Source organism: Tricharina praecox (genome assembly GCF_024521635.1).
Source record: "Tricharina praecox strain CBS 144465 chromosome Unknown BZA05scaffold_16, whole genome shotgun sequence".
Lineage (NCBI taxonomy): Eukaryota > Fungi > Ascomycota > Pezizomycetes > Pezizales > Pyronemataceae > Tricharina > Tricharina praecox.
The window spans coordinates 287596-305088 of record NW_026250418.1 but is presented as its reverse complement, the minus strand read 5'-3'; the positions used below and the strand labels follow the sequence as shown (position 1 = coordinate 305088).

The 17493-nt window shown below is 52.1% G+C and overlaps 2 protein-coding genes across 2 annotated transcripts; one reads left to right on the top strand and one right to left on the bottom strand.

Annotated features, from left to right (window-relative positions):
* Window positions 1-5241: 5241 nt before the first annotated feature.
* On the bottom strand, window positions 5242-6758 carry BZA05DRAFT_401424 (DHS-like NAD/FAD-binding domain-containing protein). Its single transcript, XM_051483984.1, has 5 exons — window positions 6551-6758; window positions 6364-6438; window positions 5942-6272; window positions 5692-5842; window positions 5242-5639 (listed from the first exon to the last, which is right to left on the bottom strand). Exons 1-5 carry the CDS (start codon window positions 6668-6670, stop codon window positions 5489-5491), a joined length of 828 nt encoding a protein of 275 aa, XP_051338401.1. The 5' UTR covers window positions 6671-6758; the 3' UTR covers window positions 5242-5488.
* A 7417-nt stretch (window positions 6759-14175) lies between these two features.
* On the top strand, window positions 14176-17285 carry BZA05DRAFT_338944 (autophagy-related protein 13-domain-containing protein; the record flags this gene model as incomplete). The annotated part of the gene is made up of 3 exons (XM_051480913.1): window positions 14176-14553; window positions 14620-14918; window positions 14981-17285. 3 exons carry the CDS (start codon window positions 14176-14178, stop codon window positions 17283-17285), a joined length of 2982 nt encoding a protein of 993 aa, XP_051338400.1.
* Between the last annotated feature and the right edge of the window lie 208 nt (window positions 17286-17493).

Below are 17493 nucleotides of genomic sequence, written 5' to 3'. Positions count from 1 at the left end.
ACATATTTACTCACAGACTCTCGATCGGTATCGGATGCGGTTGGGGGATGATAAGTCGGCCGTCGGCCGGGTACGGATGAAGATTCACTTGAACTCGGATTCTTCGGTCTTCGGGTTCAACTCAATTCTGGGGAGCGGATCAGCCACGGACCACGGTTTCGACTTTCGAGCTCGTTGCACTCGACCATCGTTCGCAGTTGATTTTCATACGGAATCCACCATTTCATTCCATAAGGGGATTTTCACCGATCGTGCGTGTAGATGAGATATGCTAGGTATGCTATATCGCTGATAATGATTTGAATATCTCTATAGGCTGGGTTATAGTTATATCTCCCCGCCGATCTGCTATCTTCCGGAGGTGCTTACCATAGAATAAGGGGGGTAAAGTCAACTCTTGATTGGGTTGGTGATGTATTCGCAGTGCGTCACTACTGAGACCTCGTAGTAAACAAGTATGCGTCCATCGTCAACGCTATCCCATGGATCGTAAGTTTAAACTTAGAGTCCCAAAATGACTACGCAAATTTACTCAACCCGGAACATCTCCAAAAGTAGGCCATATAAGCCTAGAGAATTTACGGAGAGAGTTTTTCTCTTGGCCCCTGGGTATGATTTAGTGGAATTTGGAAATCTTCACGCTTGTGTTTAAGGTTCTAAATGAGAAGAGGCATGAGAGATCTTCACCATCTGGCAAGCCGCAATTTAAGATACAAACCTGCCTTGTTCAGCACGAAAATCGTCATTTACATAATGACCACCTCAGAGACCAAAGACGTGATTTATTAAACGGCGTTTTACCCTCGTGTACCCCTCCAGCGCTGAAACTACGCCCATGGACCCCCATTACTTCGATGTACCCCACACAAAATTTTATAATTAAAGTACGGTAATTGTTTACCACAACAAAACAAATTTATTCCTCCACCACCACCAAAAACCAGATTTTATTTCAATTAAAGTACGGCAATTCTTCGCCACAACAAAATCAATTTCGTTTCGGATTTGACAGTCTACTTGCTCTTGCATCCGTTACCAGGCCACAGGAGTTCTATGTGGTCACGCAATTTCAACTATACATCAGCTCAAAGAACGGCCTCGAATTGATTACATCCCTGAGGCCCTTTATTGTGGCAAATGGGCCGGAATCTACAAAGCGGCTATGACACCGTTCGACTAGAAGGGCTTCAAGAAAATTATCAAGGAGGATTCGGGCTCAGACTCTCCACGCCAGGCAGATGAGACTGGAGAGAACGAACTTCAGCTTCAATCCTGCAAGCAACCATCCCTATGGTACAGGTAATGGGACAGGGCCCGTTTTGTTGAATGGGCACGCATTTAAATCGGCTTCCAATATTTTTTCTGGCTGTAATTAGCCTCTATTTAGCTGTGAAAAGGTTGTGAAAAGGCTGTGAAAAGGCTGTATTTAGGCTTGAAAGATTAAAAAGGCTGTAAGGTATAAAGGGCGATACCTAGTACATACGACTAGAAAAGGGCACAGTTGCTCAACTGGCGTTGATAATAAATGGCTTTTAGGAGTTCATATGGCTGATATTGAACAATTATACGAGTGAAATCTGCTGCTTCAGATTGCTGTGATTCTAGCTACTGCTGCTCGCCCAATATATATCCTCCCGTCCACGCCCAAGCAAACCGAACCCTGCTTGTCCCCCGCTCTCCCTCGCTCGCCGGCTCCCACCCCGTCATCTTAACACACATTCAACATGACCGGCGTGCTCAATAGACTGCCTGCCAGTATCCGCAGCCGCGAGCGAGTCAGGCATGATACTGTAGGATGGCATAGGAGGAGAAGACGTACTGGTGGCAAGAGGGCCAGGTGCTGTTAGACAGTAAAGGAGGACGAGGACAGAGCGCTATCAGCGGCGCTGACAGTGGGGTATCCGCAGCGAAGCAGGTGTGTAGGATAGCATAGGAGCATGATGCGTACCTGCTGTAAGAAGATCAGGGACTGTCAAAGAGCGAGCGGCGGCGAGGGGGAATACTGTGGGGCGGACTGATGGGGGAGCTGTAGCCTGTCAGCGAGAAGAAGAAGTGATGCAGGAGCTGTGGGTGCGAGCAGGGTGAAGTGATGGAATAGCTGTCAGCGAGAGAGAGAGAGAGAGAGAGAGAGAAGGACGTGAAGGAGGAGATGTTCGCGGGAGAAGGAGTTGCGGCGTGAGAAGGAAGGGAAGGAGAAGCTGCATGCAAGAGAAGGAGCTGTCAGCGAGATGAGGAAGTGATGGTGGAGCTGTCGGTGGGAGAAAACGAATGTGGTTAGTAGTGGGCATCAACGTTGGTAGGCATGGCGGGGGGCATGGCGGGGTCGGCTGAATAAGGAGATGATGCTCCATTTATAAATCGAAGCCTATTCATCACTCAAGCCGAAAGCCTAATGAGCGGTAAGGTATCGTTTTACCAACGGTTGCCCGAACAGAGTGGTGGAGAGACATTGCATTTACTGCCAATCGCCAGTTTACACCTTAACGCCAAATCAGGCTTCTGTCCATTCGACACATTGAGTATTGACAGCCAAATTAAGTACAAGAGCCCAATTTGACGATTGTAAACTGGCCGCAATTACTACCAACCGGCTATTTACTGGGCTTCGCCCAAAATGACCATCGCAAACTGGCCTGCAATTACTACTAACCGCCCATTAACTCGGCTCCGCCCAAATAAACATGACAGCTTGTGCCCTATGAGGAGAAAAGGCCAACTTACTGGCAGAAGCCTGAATTACCAGTGCAAAGGAGCCGCACTTTGTGCTAATAGCCAGTTTACATGCAGACTCGCATTCAACTAAAGGGGCCTCGTCCCATTCCCTGTACCCTAGGGCCATTGACCAAGATACCGCGGGGTAGACCGGCAAAAAAACGAGTACAGAAGGACGACATGCGGAGGAAGGGGTACACTCCTAGCAATGGTGGACCTAGTCTGCCGGACGTGTCTAATAAACCTCCGCCACGCTGTAGCATCTGCACTGGTGTTGGTCACTATGCGCCTAAATGTAGGCAGCCACACAGGTAAGCAATTATTGAAAAACTGAAAAAAGAAAAAACGCTGCTACATACGTGATTCTGGTGGGTAGAACTACAATCTGGCTTTTGGTGGTGGAGAAATAAATCTGTTTTGTTGTGATTGAGAAATAAAATTTGTTTTGTTGTGATGAAGAATTGCCGTACTTTAATTGAACTAAAATCTGGGTTTTGGTGGTGGTGGAGGAATAAATTTGTTTTGTTGTGGTAAACAATTACCGTACTTTAATTATAAAATTCTGTGTGGGGTACATCGAGGTAATGGGGGTCCATGGGCGTAATTTCAACGCTGGAGGGGTACACGAGGGTAAAAAGCCGTATATTAAAAGCCCGTGACGGTCACCAACCCTCCACAAGACAAAGCACCAATGAATAAATGCTGCCGCACGGTCTATCACTCGCTTAAACCTGGTAGACGCATAAATCACACCCTGACGTCTCAAAACAAGTCACGGAAGCCTATATTTCAGCAATTTTACTTTACGACACTACTATATTGCATTCCAAACGTCACCTCGCCAACTGTCCTGTCGTGGGAAGTCATAGAAGTGGTCCAGTTGCCCAGATTCTTCTCAAAATTCAAAGCCTCGAGTAGGTAGTCACCATTTTCATTTTTCCTTATTTGCCTCTGAGAGTTTCATAGCCTTCGATACTGCTATAATAGACAACCTAACTTACAACGCTCCTTGGATACCACAATTTCGAAGACGTAGCTCACCGGACAAAAATTGGCCTCATCTTGAGAAGGGTGAAAATGCCGACATTTGTGCCCAAAACACAATAGTACCGTACGTTCTGGAGGACGCCGCCAGATCATAGCGGCTCTAGATGCCTCTTCATCAAAATCTACGAGCATTAGAAGTTTCAAACAAAATATCATGTAGTGGTGGCCGAGTATGTTCGCGGAAAGCTGTGTGAATCACGCGAATATGCACTTCTGCATGGGAACTGTACCTACATCTTTAAACCAACATCAAAACACGAAGTCAATGGATAAAGTGCTTTCCCAATAACTGGAGAAACCACCTGGCGAGTCAAAGTCTTGCTGGTTAAATTTCCGTGGTCATCATGGGTCGCGGAGATACAAGCATTTTGGAGGCGATTTCGGAACTCCAGCGCGCTACGATCTATGGGATAGAGTAACTACCAGGTGGACCAGTTCAAATCCTTACACTATCATACATTACTACTAAAGCGAATCGACTAAGCGGAATACCTACCTGTATTCTCCACTTCCAAATCTATATACTCCCTCGTCTCCAATAGTTCGGTATTTCACATCGAGTTCACCGCACTGAGGCGTGAGTGTTACGGACTACCGTAGTGTGTATCAACATCATCGGAAGGAAGACTGTGTGGCCGTCATGGCCATCATGGCCTGTACCAGTGGTTAAGATATTTATCACCTGTGAAAGTGCCGACTGGCCTTCGCTTTCCGCACCCAAACGGCGTTTCCAGTTTCGACTCTCGAGTCCGTGAGAACTCGTCTCCACACTGCCACAGCCGAAAGGAGGTGGAGACTCGGTCCACCAGTACACTTGGTTGCTAATCGTTCCTGGACGACTTAAACCCCAAACTTCCAAGAGAGACACGAGGGGGAAGGAAACGAGTTGCCGCAATCGTCGCGACTCGTGAATGACGCCGAGTGATAGTTAGCATTACTAGCCCCTCGACCTCGCCCTATGATTGCCATTCATAAGCTTTTGCGACCCGCATTCGCTCTCGAAAAAATACGCCATCAGTCACAACGACGGGTACTCGATTCAATCATAGTATGTAGCCCAGGAACAGACAGACTCCGGGCTTGAGCCTCATCGCCGCCGAAAAACGAAATCCCCAGAGTTGGTAGAACGGCCAGACTTCAGCTTCCGATTCGACTTTAGATCCTTTATCTGAGCAATCTTACACCACCTACGGCCAAGGCGGCGGCCTCACTCAGCGGACAGTAGAGTAGAAAACTAAATCCGAAACAAATAACCCAGTAATTTTACCCCTATAAGGAATAGCGTGGAAACCCCATATGATAGATATTTCGATAGTAGTGTAGACAGACGCAGGCGCCTTCAATATGCCCCCAAAAAACCAAAACCAAAACCAAAAACCAAAACCAAGTCAAACCAGAACCCAGTTGCGAGACAAATAGGAACCAGTATAACCCACCCCATCACTCACCACCCACAGAAGAGAACAAAAAAAGTGGAGGACGAAAAAAAAAAGCCATGAGTATCATGAAAATTTGATATGCGGTTTTCGCCCGATGCCCTCCCTATACAAGGGTTGAGGTCCAGCTCGGGGTCATGACCGGACTCTGCGGGCTTTGTGGGCTCGGCGGGCTGCTCTGTGCTATCCTTATCTGTTCCTCCAGGCATTGCCGCACCGTTGGGTGTTCCGGCGGCACGCACACTTCTCCGATTATCGGCCGGAGCATCTCGGGGACCAGCTATCCGTCGCGGTCAGCACGTGTCAGAAAGAGGGAAGGTGGATAAATAGAGTACCCTCGCCGCATCGCCCTCAAACAGCCAGTCCGCGTCGTCGCCCCTCACACTGCAATCGATATCCACGATGGCTACCTTGCCGCCCTGCGCCTTGACCTGGCTAGCATAGCTAATTCGACATCAGCATATGAATGAAAACATTATGGAAGGTCACGACATACCCAGCAGCCGGATACACGGTCCCGCTTGTTCCAATGACGATACAGAGATCCACTGGGTCGCGTGCGATGTGCTGCTGTATACGCTTCAACATCTGGGAGTCGAGTTCCTCGCCGAACCATACGACCGCCGGCCGCAATAATCCGGTCCTACCTGATTACCCCGCCCGGTCAGCACTCGCCACAACCACCACCACCACCATCACCGCGGCCATCACCCCCATCACCACCTCGGAAGTCTAGGGGTAACTACACTCAGGACACTTCGGTAAACCCTCGATCGGAACATCTCTCCACGCGCCGTCCTCCTCCCCCTCCGGCACGGCTAGCGCGGGGGTTATCGGGTCGCTGATATCGAAGCGTTCATACCTACACCAGGAACGGGCGCACCGGACACGGAACAGACTTCCATGCAAGAATTCGACGCTCTTCCCTTTGTGCCCGGCACCTTCAGAGAGTCCATCGACGTTCTGGGTCAACGTCAAGAACTCTGGGAAAGGTCGTTGTCGCGCAAACTCTGCGAGTGCGTAATGGGCCGCGTTCGGTGCCGCCTTGAGGGCGTTGTGGCGGCGCAATGAGTAAAACTGAAGAAAACGGTGTTATTTTGATAGTCCTAGTGGCGGGGGAAAGCGGGCAACAAGCACACGGTTGTGCGGGGTGGAAGGGAGGTGATGCCTGCCACACTAATCCTGGGTCTTTGCGAAATGCTTCGGGAGTCGCGAGTTCGAGCGCGTTATGTTTACGCCACATCTGTGGACGGCGGCCATAGCTGGGTCAGTGGACGTTGGGTGACGGGCGGGGAGGTGGGGGGAGGGGGCGGGGACAAGGCGGGGAAGGCTTGGAGGGGGAGATGGGGACAAACACCGCCTGCGCCGCGGAAGGTGGGGATACCCGAGCTAGCGGAGAGACCGGCGCCGCAGACCGCAAGGACACGCTTGGACTGCAGGAGAGCCTCGTGGAAGCTCGCGAGGTCTTTTGACATGGCGGTCGGTGGGGCAGTGGGTGGTGTGGATGTTGTGTTTATTTACTGCGAGTCGGGCTGGGGTGATGGGTGGTAGGTAAAGGGTTGCGAAGGGTGTTTTAATGACGTCTTATGGGGTTCCTCGAGAACACCCCGCGCGAGTGACTTGGCGCCGCCACATGATGCAGCCCTGGCAACTGGCGTGATACTCAAGTCACTCGCCACCGTTCGTCATGTGTCGGGTGATGTTTTGGAGGGGTTGTAACTTGTGAGTACATGCCTTTCTTCTCGCTTGCCCCGCGGTGAAGATTGTTTAGTAAGAGGGAGGTTCCTATTCTCGTCTAACTACGGTACCGCTGTGCTCGCCGGCTCGCTTCGAGCTTTGGAAGTGGAGTGGTAACTTCATCATCGAACACAATCACGAGGGAAGGGAGAACGGAAGAGGACAAGCTGAAGGTCGAACTGACGATTCGGGCTGATTATTTGCACTTTGATTCGTACGGAGATCCTCCATTTTTTGATTTCACGCTCGACGATGCTAAGTACCGGTGGTTAGTCACGGCCACAGGAAGACGGGACTGGACTGGCCCCCACTTCAGCGGGGTTCACTCAACTTATCGCTTCGCGATCCATAACTCGGATTTTGAGGATAAATTAAGCCTTCCTCCACCAGTGCATCGGGCGTGCTGAGTCGGAGCATTCAGGCTCGTTTCTAGCATATAAGGTTGGGCGTGTCGGACTGCGAGACGATGATTCCAGCAAACGCATGTATGCTCCTGGCTTCTGGCCAGAACTTGAAACAAAGGAATATAAGAATAATCAGCATCATCCTTCTTCTTCTTCAAATGTTTGCTTTCTTTCAATTCACCCGCTTGTGGCCGACCATTTCTCTGATTTTTCACAGTATTGCTTTCGGACCTTCAGACTTTCGAGCTTTTTCACTAGAGTGGTGTACAAACGCAATGGAGGTACATCATATAACGCTGGACCGCAAGCCCGATAAGCTTCCGGTAGTAACCGCGCACGAACTCTCTAAATAGCCGATCGGAACAGAGACGAAGCTTTTCTCCTTTCAGCGTGGGCTGGATACAATACACACCGTACTGCAATCGGCCCAACAGTTCGTCACATCAATCGATCTAGACTTCTGCCTCGAAAATTGAATCCAAAGCGCAGGATGGTCGACGATCAAAGTGGATGAATCTGATTCCCAAGGTTGGAAAGGCTAGGCATTGCGATAATGCAGGAGCTATGCATTCACGGCCGACTTCTAGATGGACTCTAGAAGGAATAATTAGGTTGGGTGGTGGGTTTGTTGCTATTACATAGACGTTAACGGCCTATGTCTGTGCAATGAAGGCGAAGAAGCAACTACATGCTCTACCAAAACGGTGGATTGAACGACCACCACCACCACCACCCTTATCCGGCAGAGAAATTCACGGCAAAACGACTAGCCTGAGCTGTATGCGTGGGAAGTGACCGCTGGAGGAAGGAACATGCCGCTGAGGGGCTGAGATGGTGAGGATTAGTTAACGTCGTATCGTGTGCAACACAAGTGGTATGTAGAGCTCAGTTAATAGTATCATATTTACCACTTGGTGACAGGTTTTAGCTATTAGGTAGGCAACTGCTCGAACCCACCTTTATGGACCGTCACCGCCGCAAGACATGTCTATCGGTACGTTATGTAGGTAGGCAGGCCAGATGTACTGGGAGAGCAGCGTGAAGGCGTGACAAATATGGACAAAACGTTCTCCACCATAAAACAGTCACCAGCGCTCACTCAGAGTGTCTTGGCGTAGTGATCTCGAATCAAAGTTCAGTGCACTGTTATTCGTAGTGGGGGCAAGGCTTCCTAATACACCGGTGCAGGACCAAGAAATGTTTGGATACAAAGTTATATGGGATTGGAGTAAGTACTCAGATTGTTGGTTGGTGCTGGCTCCTCGGGTTCGAGTCACTTTCTTTGCCGGTTTGGGGCCCTGAAGTGAAGGTGACGGCGGGGGGAAGAATTCTGGGAATTTCACTCCAACCCTACATAGAGCACTAGGTATACCGGACAGCTGGCTTGTGGGACTGGAGCCCGTTGGTTGTAACTTGTATGATATGATATGTTTTACGATTCGATTCGATTCGATTCCAACGCTTCTAATATCTCCGGGCTGGAGTCTATTCGATTACTCCTCTGACACCAGCACTCTGCTGGGGAGGGGTGCACACCTAGATACAATCCCAGCTTATCAGCAGCAGTGATGAGTCTTTTTCCTTTTTCCTTTTGTTTTTCCCCCTCTCTAGTCCAGGCCATCATCGAATCCTATTAGCATTTCTACCCCGCATTATTGACGTCTTCTTCCTTCCTATTTTCCCTTCCCTTCCTTCTTTTTTCTCATCGTTTTTTTCTTTTTTTCTTTTTTATTTCCAGCGTTGCTTTTGTGCTTTTGTGAGGGGTCGCCCATGGGCCATGGACCATGCAGCTCCAGCTCCAGCTCCTGCGGTTGCCTTGAACCACAACCAGAACCAGAACCAGAACCAGAACCAGAATCCGAGGATCTTGAGGCCTGACTCACGAAACAACGCCCGCCGCGAGTTCGCTACACGTGTTACATACTAGTAGCGTTGGCGTTGGCGATGCTGATGATGATGGTGGTGATGCGCGGCGGGTATGTAGGGAGTTATATGTAAATGAAAAGTTGCGCAGTCCAAGTCACAGCTGCGCTGCGGGCCTGCAGGCTCCACGTGGGCGGCTGCATGCGCGGCACGGGGTGGAGGGGGGTGGACTCTGGAGGGGAGGGCTCAATGAGGGCCAGGACTCAGGAGACGATCTTTCTAATAATAATCCGCGGACGACGTGGAGGTGGAGGAGGGGGACGCTCGATTGCGCTGAGTCGCTGACAAGGCTGCCGTTATTGCTTGATTGATTGATTGCTTGATTGTTGCTGCCTACTCGAGTAGAGTATAGTACATACTGTATATACCGGAAGGATCGCTGCTCGAACTGCCACGTGCGTCTATTGGGGGGTGTAAAGCAGACCACAGCGTTCAGCGTTGACAAGGATCCATCATCCATCATCCATCACGACCGAGTCTGAGTCCGAGTCCTGACCGGTAAAACTCAACGACCCTGGGGCCTTAGAAGTTGGGCCTTGGTCGTGTGTGGTATGTGCGCCTCATCCTGGGAATGTAATGGAAAAAGCTATCAATACCACTGTCAATGTACGTGGACGTGGGTAACGTTGTGGGTATCATATCTGGACTCGCTTCAACGCATCGAGGCGACCGGACAGTCGACTGGGTAGGCAGTCCGAGCAGCTGGAATGGGACTTGCATTTCCAGACTTCCCATTCGTAGGTAAGGCACGGTTGTGGCGATATCTATTCTAGAGTAGAGGTTTCATCGTAACGGCCACTACGGCAACCACTTGCTTCATCGTTCACCACTCGCAGTCAAAACACCCGCCCGCCGGGCCGTTTTCAATCCTGCAGGCTGTAGGCAATTAGAGGCTTGTCATAACCTGCATATGCAGTTTTACATACATGCGAGCAATGGAGAATACTCATGTCCCCTAGGACTCGCAACGGGTGAATCGTTCCACACAGTGGGGGGAAAGACAAGACACTGGTTCCTTCATCTTCAGCACAGGTGCCCATAACGTCTGCCAAAGCGTGGTGATATTACGCACAACTCTGGATGCAGCTTAAGCTTAAGCTTAACATGAAAAACGCTACGCTTTGTGAACACTTGGACGTATCATAGATATATAATTGTGTGAACAGTGTGGTTCCAGGAATCTACCTCAATCAAGTATATACAGTACGTACAATGTACACAATGGTCTGACATAATTACATAGGAGGTATCTTAGGCATATAGTCTGGCATATATAATAGCATGTGCAGCATCAACAACCTCCTGCTCCATATCCTCCAAAAACCCCAAAAAACCCCCCCAAAAACCCACTCACTACTACCTACACCCGCCTCAGTCTATTCCCTGCTCCTCTCCACCAACCTCCTCCCTCAGGCTATCAGCGTTATCCACCACGCCTCATCCAGGTGCTCCCTCCATCCTCCGCTACACCCTCAAACCCACCCTCAAATCCTCCCTCCAGCTCCACCAGCCCGAGTCCCGACTAAAAACAGCACCGTCCGGAGATCTTTGTTGTACAGTTCAGCTACGGTGATTTCACGAGGATTCCAGGGGATTCCCCAACGGATTACCAGATGGTAAATCGGGAAGTGTTACTTGGACTCGGACTCGGACCCCCGAGCCATGTATTTACAACCAGCCAACCGCTGCAATATTGCGTCTACCCGCCGGCCGGCTCCAGTACCGTAATGTTGAGGAACTCGAGCAAGACGACGATGATGGCCCGGGTGATCCCACTGGCGTATCCATCCAGAAGTTCCGGAACTTGAGAGCCTGCAAATTCGATGGGTAATTGCTGTCGTCGTCACCGTGAGGATGAAGCTTCATTGAAGGATAGGTATATTTATCATGCATCATAATTGCAGGCGGTCAAGCGCCAGGGCGTATATCTGGAATTATACGGTGATCATGTGATGATCGGAAGGGCTGCGCTTTGAGGCCGATCCCGAATTTATGTAGTACGTGTAAAGTTCCCCATGGGCCGGCCCACTTCCGATCAAGGTTCAAGACGCTTTGTGCAGCATAAAAGATGTTTATCTGTCCATTCGTTCCCATGCCATACCATACCATCCCATGGGACGAAACGGGGCTTGCGGAGTGCAGAGTGCTCATGTATGTAGCTGTACTACCTACGCTGGTGATATGATATCGCGTTATCTCGGAAGAATTGCTATGCGCATACGGCAGATTGCCTCCCGCTTTTCGGTACGCACATATCTGACTCCATCCCGGACAAAGGCTTGCTGTTGCTCAGGTATATACTCTAGATTATCAGAGGTAGGTAGAGTTCGACGGGGGTACCATAGTACTGTGTGTTCGGTCACATGCCGATGGAAGGTGCGCAGTAACCACATAGTTTGAGCCGTGACCACCTCACGGTACCTGCTATATCGTGGGCTGGCGATGACAGGTACTATTCAAGAGTACTTGCCACTTCTTCGATGTGGATCAAAGTTGACTGGCTGTCGGTGCTCCAACTCTGAGCCTCCTTGGAGGATCATCACATGCATCCGTTACCTGGGAAACCGCGCACTCCAGACGGTGTCGTCGTATGTATGGAAGAGGTACTCCAGATAGCTCACGCCCAGAACGCCCAGAACGCCCAGCTCTCGTTCCCTCACCCACACCACCGGAACACTGACAGATCGGGGCAGCACGCAAGAACACTTCACCGCAACCCACCCCCCTCCCCCCACCCCGCCCCCTCCGATTCCGAACACTCCCACACCTCCTCGACAGAACGAAAGAACGAAAGAACGAACAAAGCACGGCACCCGCCCTCCTGCGGACCCGAGTCGAAACGAAAGGATCCTCGCCCCACTCGACACTCGTTCGCTCCTCATCCCCCTCCTCTCTCCCCCACCGCAATCGCCGCATTTGAAATAAAAACTGGCGAACGAATAGCAACCCGTTCCATCGCTCCGCACCGTACTGCACCGACCTGACTCACTGCTGCTCGACCGCTTCATCACCGCCCGTCACTGCCTTGCTCACCCCCGGACTCAACTCTACTCGTTAGCTATCCACGCGAGCGAGAGACGAGACGAGACGTAAGTAGGCTGCTGCTGCCCATATAGCCTACAACTGTTGCGTTGCGCGTTTGCTAGGGGGGGAGCGCAGGCCGCAGGCCGCAGGAAGGTATCTACAGCCATTCCACAGCTGGCGGAGTCACTGGAGTGGAGTACTCGACACTGTGCGCTCCTTCCTGTGCGACTCACCTCCACTCCTGCCTTCGCTCACTCACGGTACGGTTATCTTTAATATCTCCCTCGCCTCGAAACGGCTGTTCTCTGGTAACCCCCCCCTCCTCCTCCGTTCGTGTCCTGCATCCACCCACCCACCCATCCAACCGCTGCGAGAATATCCGGGGTTTGCCTGCGTGTGTGCGTGCGAGTGTTGTTGTCCCTGTCGTTGCCGGTGGTGAATCCGCAGTTGTTTCTTCGTTTTCATTCGGGTTGAGTCAGTCAGGTGGGCGTCCGCTGGTGTCATCGCACGTCCTCTCCCTCCCCCCATCCACCCAGTCGTCGCGTCGGCCGATCTGTAAGGAAGGCCTGGTCGTCGTCCGTACATCACGCATCGACACGAGGACCTGGCGGCGGTGAAGGAGGATTCCAGTGACAACAACCTGCTTCTATTGCTTCTGCTGCTGCTGCTGCTGCTGCTGCTGCTGCCTTATCGTTCTCTACGGAACCGATAGAGGAATCGTCGCGCGCCGTCTGTCTGTGTGTGTATGTCATCATCGTCACCACCACCACCATCACCACCATCATCATCAATCATCATCTCCCCTTTTGTTTGCTTATTCCGCCTCGTCTGCTGGTCACATCCCATCCCATCCCATCCGACCTGATCCCGTTCGCTTCTCATAATCCCTTTTATCCGCCTGTCCGCCCGTCCGCCTGCCCCGCCCGCCTGCCCGCTTCGTCTCGTACCTGGCGTGCGCTGCCCTTTTTTCCTGTCTGTCCGTTGAAGCCTTGCTTGCGTTGCGGAACTCTATCGTTGCGAGGATCTGGCCGTGCCTTGACTAAAACCGAACGGTGCCTGCAGTGCAGTGAGTGAACTCAAATCAACGCTTCCGTCGAGCTTGAAACCGCAAGCGACTGGCTCGTTCGCTCCCATCCTCGACACCCACTACTCGATACTAGTGCTCGTCGAAGCTTCCTACTCTCTCGTTCTGCGACACGCATACACTGGGATTCGCGATACCACCACCACCACCACCACCACCACCATCACTCCCACTCCCACTCCGTGTCGCTCTCATCTCTCAGCTGCACATCAGTCAACATCCCTGAACCACTCTAGAAGTTCTTGTGGTTAGATAATCGTCGACCTCTGCGTCTCGTCTGCTGCGTCTTCCAGTCATAGAGAGCTACCCACTCTACCTGCTGCTACTGCTACTCTACCCTGCCTGCAGTACCCGTCACATCCAATCGAGCTCACCACGACGACCGACACACTCCGACAGAGAGCGAGAGCTGGCAGACAACTAGACCAACTGCTCTACTTTATACTTCAACACCCCGAAAATCGTATAGATAGACAAATGTAATGGCTGCCGAGTACGAGCACTTCTCAACCAACTACGCCACCGTCACTGTTACTATCGCCATCATCACCGCCTAACAACAAGCAACGAACCGAATCACACGAACACGAACGAGAGCGAACAATCCGCTCCCACCGACGGATCGGTCGCCAAATACACTCCGGCGAGCGAACGAGCGACACCCGTCAACCCACCTTCTATACACATCGCTAGTTACAACTCGACACCCACACACACACATACACACACATACACACATACACACACACATACACACATACACACACACATACACACATACACACACACATACACACATACACACACTATGTACGGCACCGATAAGACCAACCTCGCATGGGGCGCCTCCCCGAGCCGTCGCCGCTCGACCGCCGAGGAGCCTGACGCGCCGACGAACTCCACGCAACGCTTCACATCCGGTGTGAACTACTACGGCTTGGAAGGATCGGAGTCGTCGTCTGGCGGGTTCACACAAGTCCCCAGAGCAGGCGGCGGCGGTGGCGGTGGGGGACACTCGAGATCGGCGAATACCGGCGATACGCCTGCCGAGAAATCACAGAGGGAAAAGGTTAATCAGATCGTTCAGGCCTTCTTTTGGAAGGCGGCTATGGTCATCGTGCAGTCCAGAATTCCAACTGTACCTATTGTGGCGATGAAAACCGGGGAGAAGAAGACGAACAAATGGGTATGGAATTCCAGGCGTGCGGCGATAGTGGGAAATCCGAGGGGCGAAGGCTGACGATAGCAATAGTTTAACATAGAACTTGACGAGATGGAGACTTTTCGAGAAGAAATAAGACCCTGGAGGATCGGAGACTCATTTGATCCCCGACCACCACCGCTCATCATCGAGACGTATCTCGACACCGCCGATCTCACGCCCACGCAGGCGCTGGTGGTCCTGGATAGCAACGAGAAGAGGTGGAATGTTACCGAAGCGCTGGAGAACGCTGCGAATAGGGCCGGTCTCAATGCGGGTATCAGAAGAGGCGAGAGAGGCCCTGCGAAGGCGCAACAGATCGTGCTGGAGAGGTGGAAGATCGAACTGACGTATGAACCCGGGGGAGTGAGGCTGCTAGGATTCATGGCTAACGACTCATCCTTGTGTGCAGTCACCCATTCGACATTCCTCAAGGACAGGAGCTTCCGGTTGTTTACAAGAAGGGCATCATACTATTTCGAGCCCTGTACTCGTACCTTTCGTTGATGCCAACTTGGAAGTTTAGGCGACGGTTGGCAAAACTGAAGTTGCAGAGCAGTGCGTTGAAGATTGGATGCAGGGTTCAAAGTGGCGACGACTTCGCGAGATTGGCGCGGCGGTGGGATGGGTTGCAGATACCGTTGTATCCGGGTGACGAGCGAGTCACGGACGAGTTTTCTTTTGGAAAAGTGGAGAGTCCCGCGGGCTGCTTCAACATTACCGTCTCTTTCCGGAAAAACTGTGATTTCAGGGTCGACGATTCCGAGTCGTTGTTGAGTTCGCATTTCATCAACCTGGATGAACACTACTTTCGGCCGTCGTCACATCAGCGGACAACTTCTCAGCCGTACAACCTCGCTGCTGCCCGGGGAGTGGAACAGGGATCCATACCGACCACGGTGTCGACCTTGCCGCAACGGCCCGAATATGTTCCCGCAAACGGCAGCTTATCGTCGTACCATCAGGCTATGAGCCCGCATGGTGCGAGCCCGATATCGGCATTGCGTGGAACTCCTATGGATAGGGTGGCTTCGGGCAGCTCGCCGGCCGATCGCCCCTCGACAGGCTTACGGTCCATTCAAGGATCTAGAGCATCTTTGAGAGGAACCGATATTCCGTCAGTGAGCCGCAGGGGTTCAATATCATTCCAGCCGTTCAAATCACCGTCTCTTTCGGCGTCCCCTGCTACCTCCGAGCCGACATACCAGCCGTCATCGTTGGGTCGGATCAGCACACCTGGTGGTGCTTACGTTCACAGGACCCGGCCTAGCATTGGGGCGATATCACCCTCATCGTACAAATCAGCTCAATCCACGCCTGCTACAGCACCTGGAGAGACTTCTTCGAGCCAAGCCCCGATACCAATAATAAATAACTCGCCGATGCCGCAACCCATGACCCGGATAGCGAGTAGTTTTGGTTCGCGCCGACCACGGATCTCGTCCGCGGCTAGTGTGACCAGGGCCGACGACGATAATAGCAGTGGGCAGGCTAGTTACACGTCTTCTATGGCGGCTCCCGGGTCGGGACTGTACACGGCTGCTGGAACTAGCTCGTACGAAGAGGATCTTCAGATCCGGGATTTCATGTCGATGCTGGCTGACGGTCAGAAGACGAGTCTCAAGAGTTTCGGCGCACCGGCTGCAGAATCTAGTAGGATCGCTCCGCTGTCCAAGTTTCAGAAGATGAAGGATTCGCACAGTGCTCTGGCCGATTCCCTGTCTTCGTCGCTGTTATTACCGACACCGGGATCACCGTCAACATCCAGCCGCAACCTCTCCAGTGTGCCCGGGATGGTTCCTTCAACGACTTTTTCTTCTTCGTCGTCGCCAGGGAAGCCGCTGTCGCCACATACTCCGCATACACCGGCTGTGCCTTCGAGGCTGAGTGAAAATCTCACTGCGCAGTACGAACAGCATCGGCGCCCGGGTAGGCCCTCGCCAGTGGTGGGAAACGACAATGAGAGTAGCCATCGACGGGAGGCGAGCGGAGGAGGGAATGGAAGTGCGGCAACAACTTCGCCCTTGGACATACCTGTATCCCCCAGGTTCATGGGACCCCGCCGAGCGAACTCCATGTCGCAGCAGCATCATGAACCGGCCGCCGGAAACCATACGATTGACTTTGGCCCCATCGTACCATACGAGAATGTCCGACAAAGCGTCAGTCTCTCAAGTGTTGACAACGCACCCTTGAGCAACAGCCGACTACAAGATCTTCACAACGCCTCGGAGTCTGCGCTTCCAGGAAGAGAAGAGGCCGAAGCTGCATCGCGTCGCCATGACGACGAGGAAGATGATACTCTTGCATTTGGGCCCGCGATCCCGCCACCATCGATGGACAGCGTCGGCGAGGAGGCACCGAGATTTCAGTACCAGTTCCACCGAGGGAACGGACTGTCATCGTCAGGGTCATCCTACCGCGGTAGCAGTCGTCCTTCCATGCGCGGCCGCGGAAACACACCACCGATGGGTTCGACTACGGGCTTGGACAGGAACATGAGCAGTGCTACTAGGCCTGGCATGCCCGGAGGTAGAACCTCGAGCTGCTCCCGCGGCCAGGACGAGGACGAGCTGTTGTTTGCCATGAGCGATGAGATCTTTGCACAGCAGCAGCACTCGAGGAGGAGTCTGGAGGGGGACAAGCCCGATTCGCCTGCGAGTGCTGGCTCGGGTAGACGTAGGAGCCGCGGTGGGAACGGGAGAGGTGGCTGGTAGAGCAGGAGGAGGAGGAGGGGATATCAGCGGTGGACCGAGCTGCAGGGCGATTCCATTCGGCGCTTTTTTTTCTATTTATTTACTCTCTTATGGATGTATGATAAGTGTTTGCGTTTTGCTTATTCTTTTCTTTTTCTGCGTGTGGTTTATTTTCTGCGTTGCGTTTTATTTATCTTCGTCGAGGGGTTTTTTTTATATCGGGGCTTAT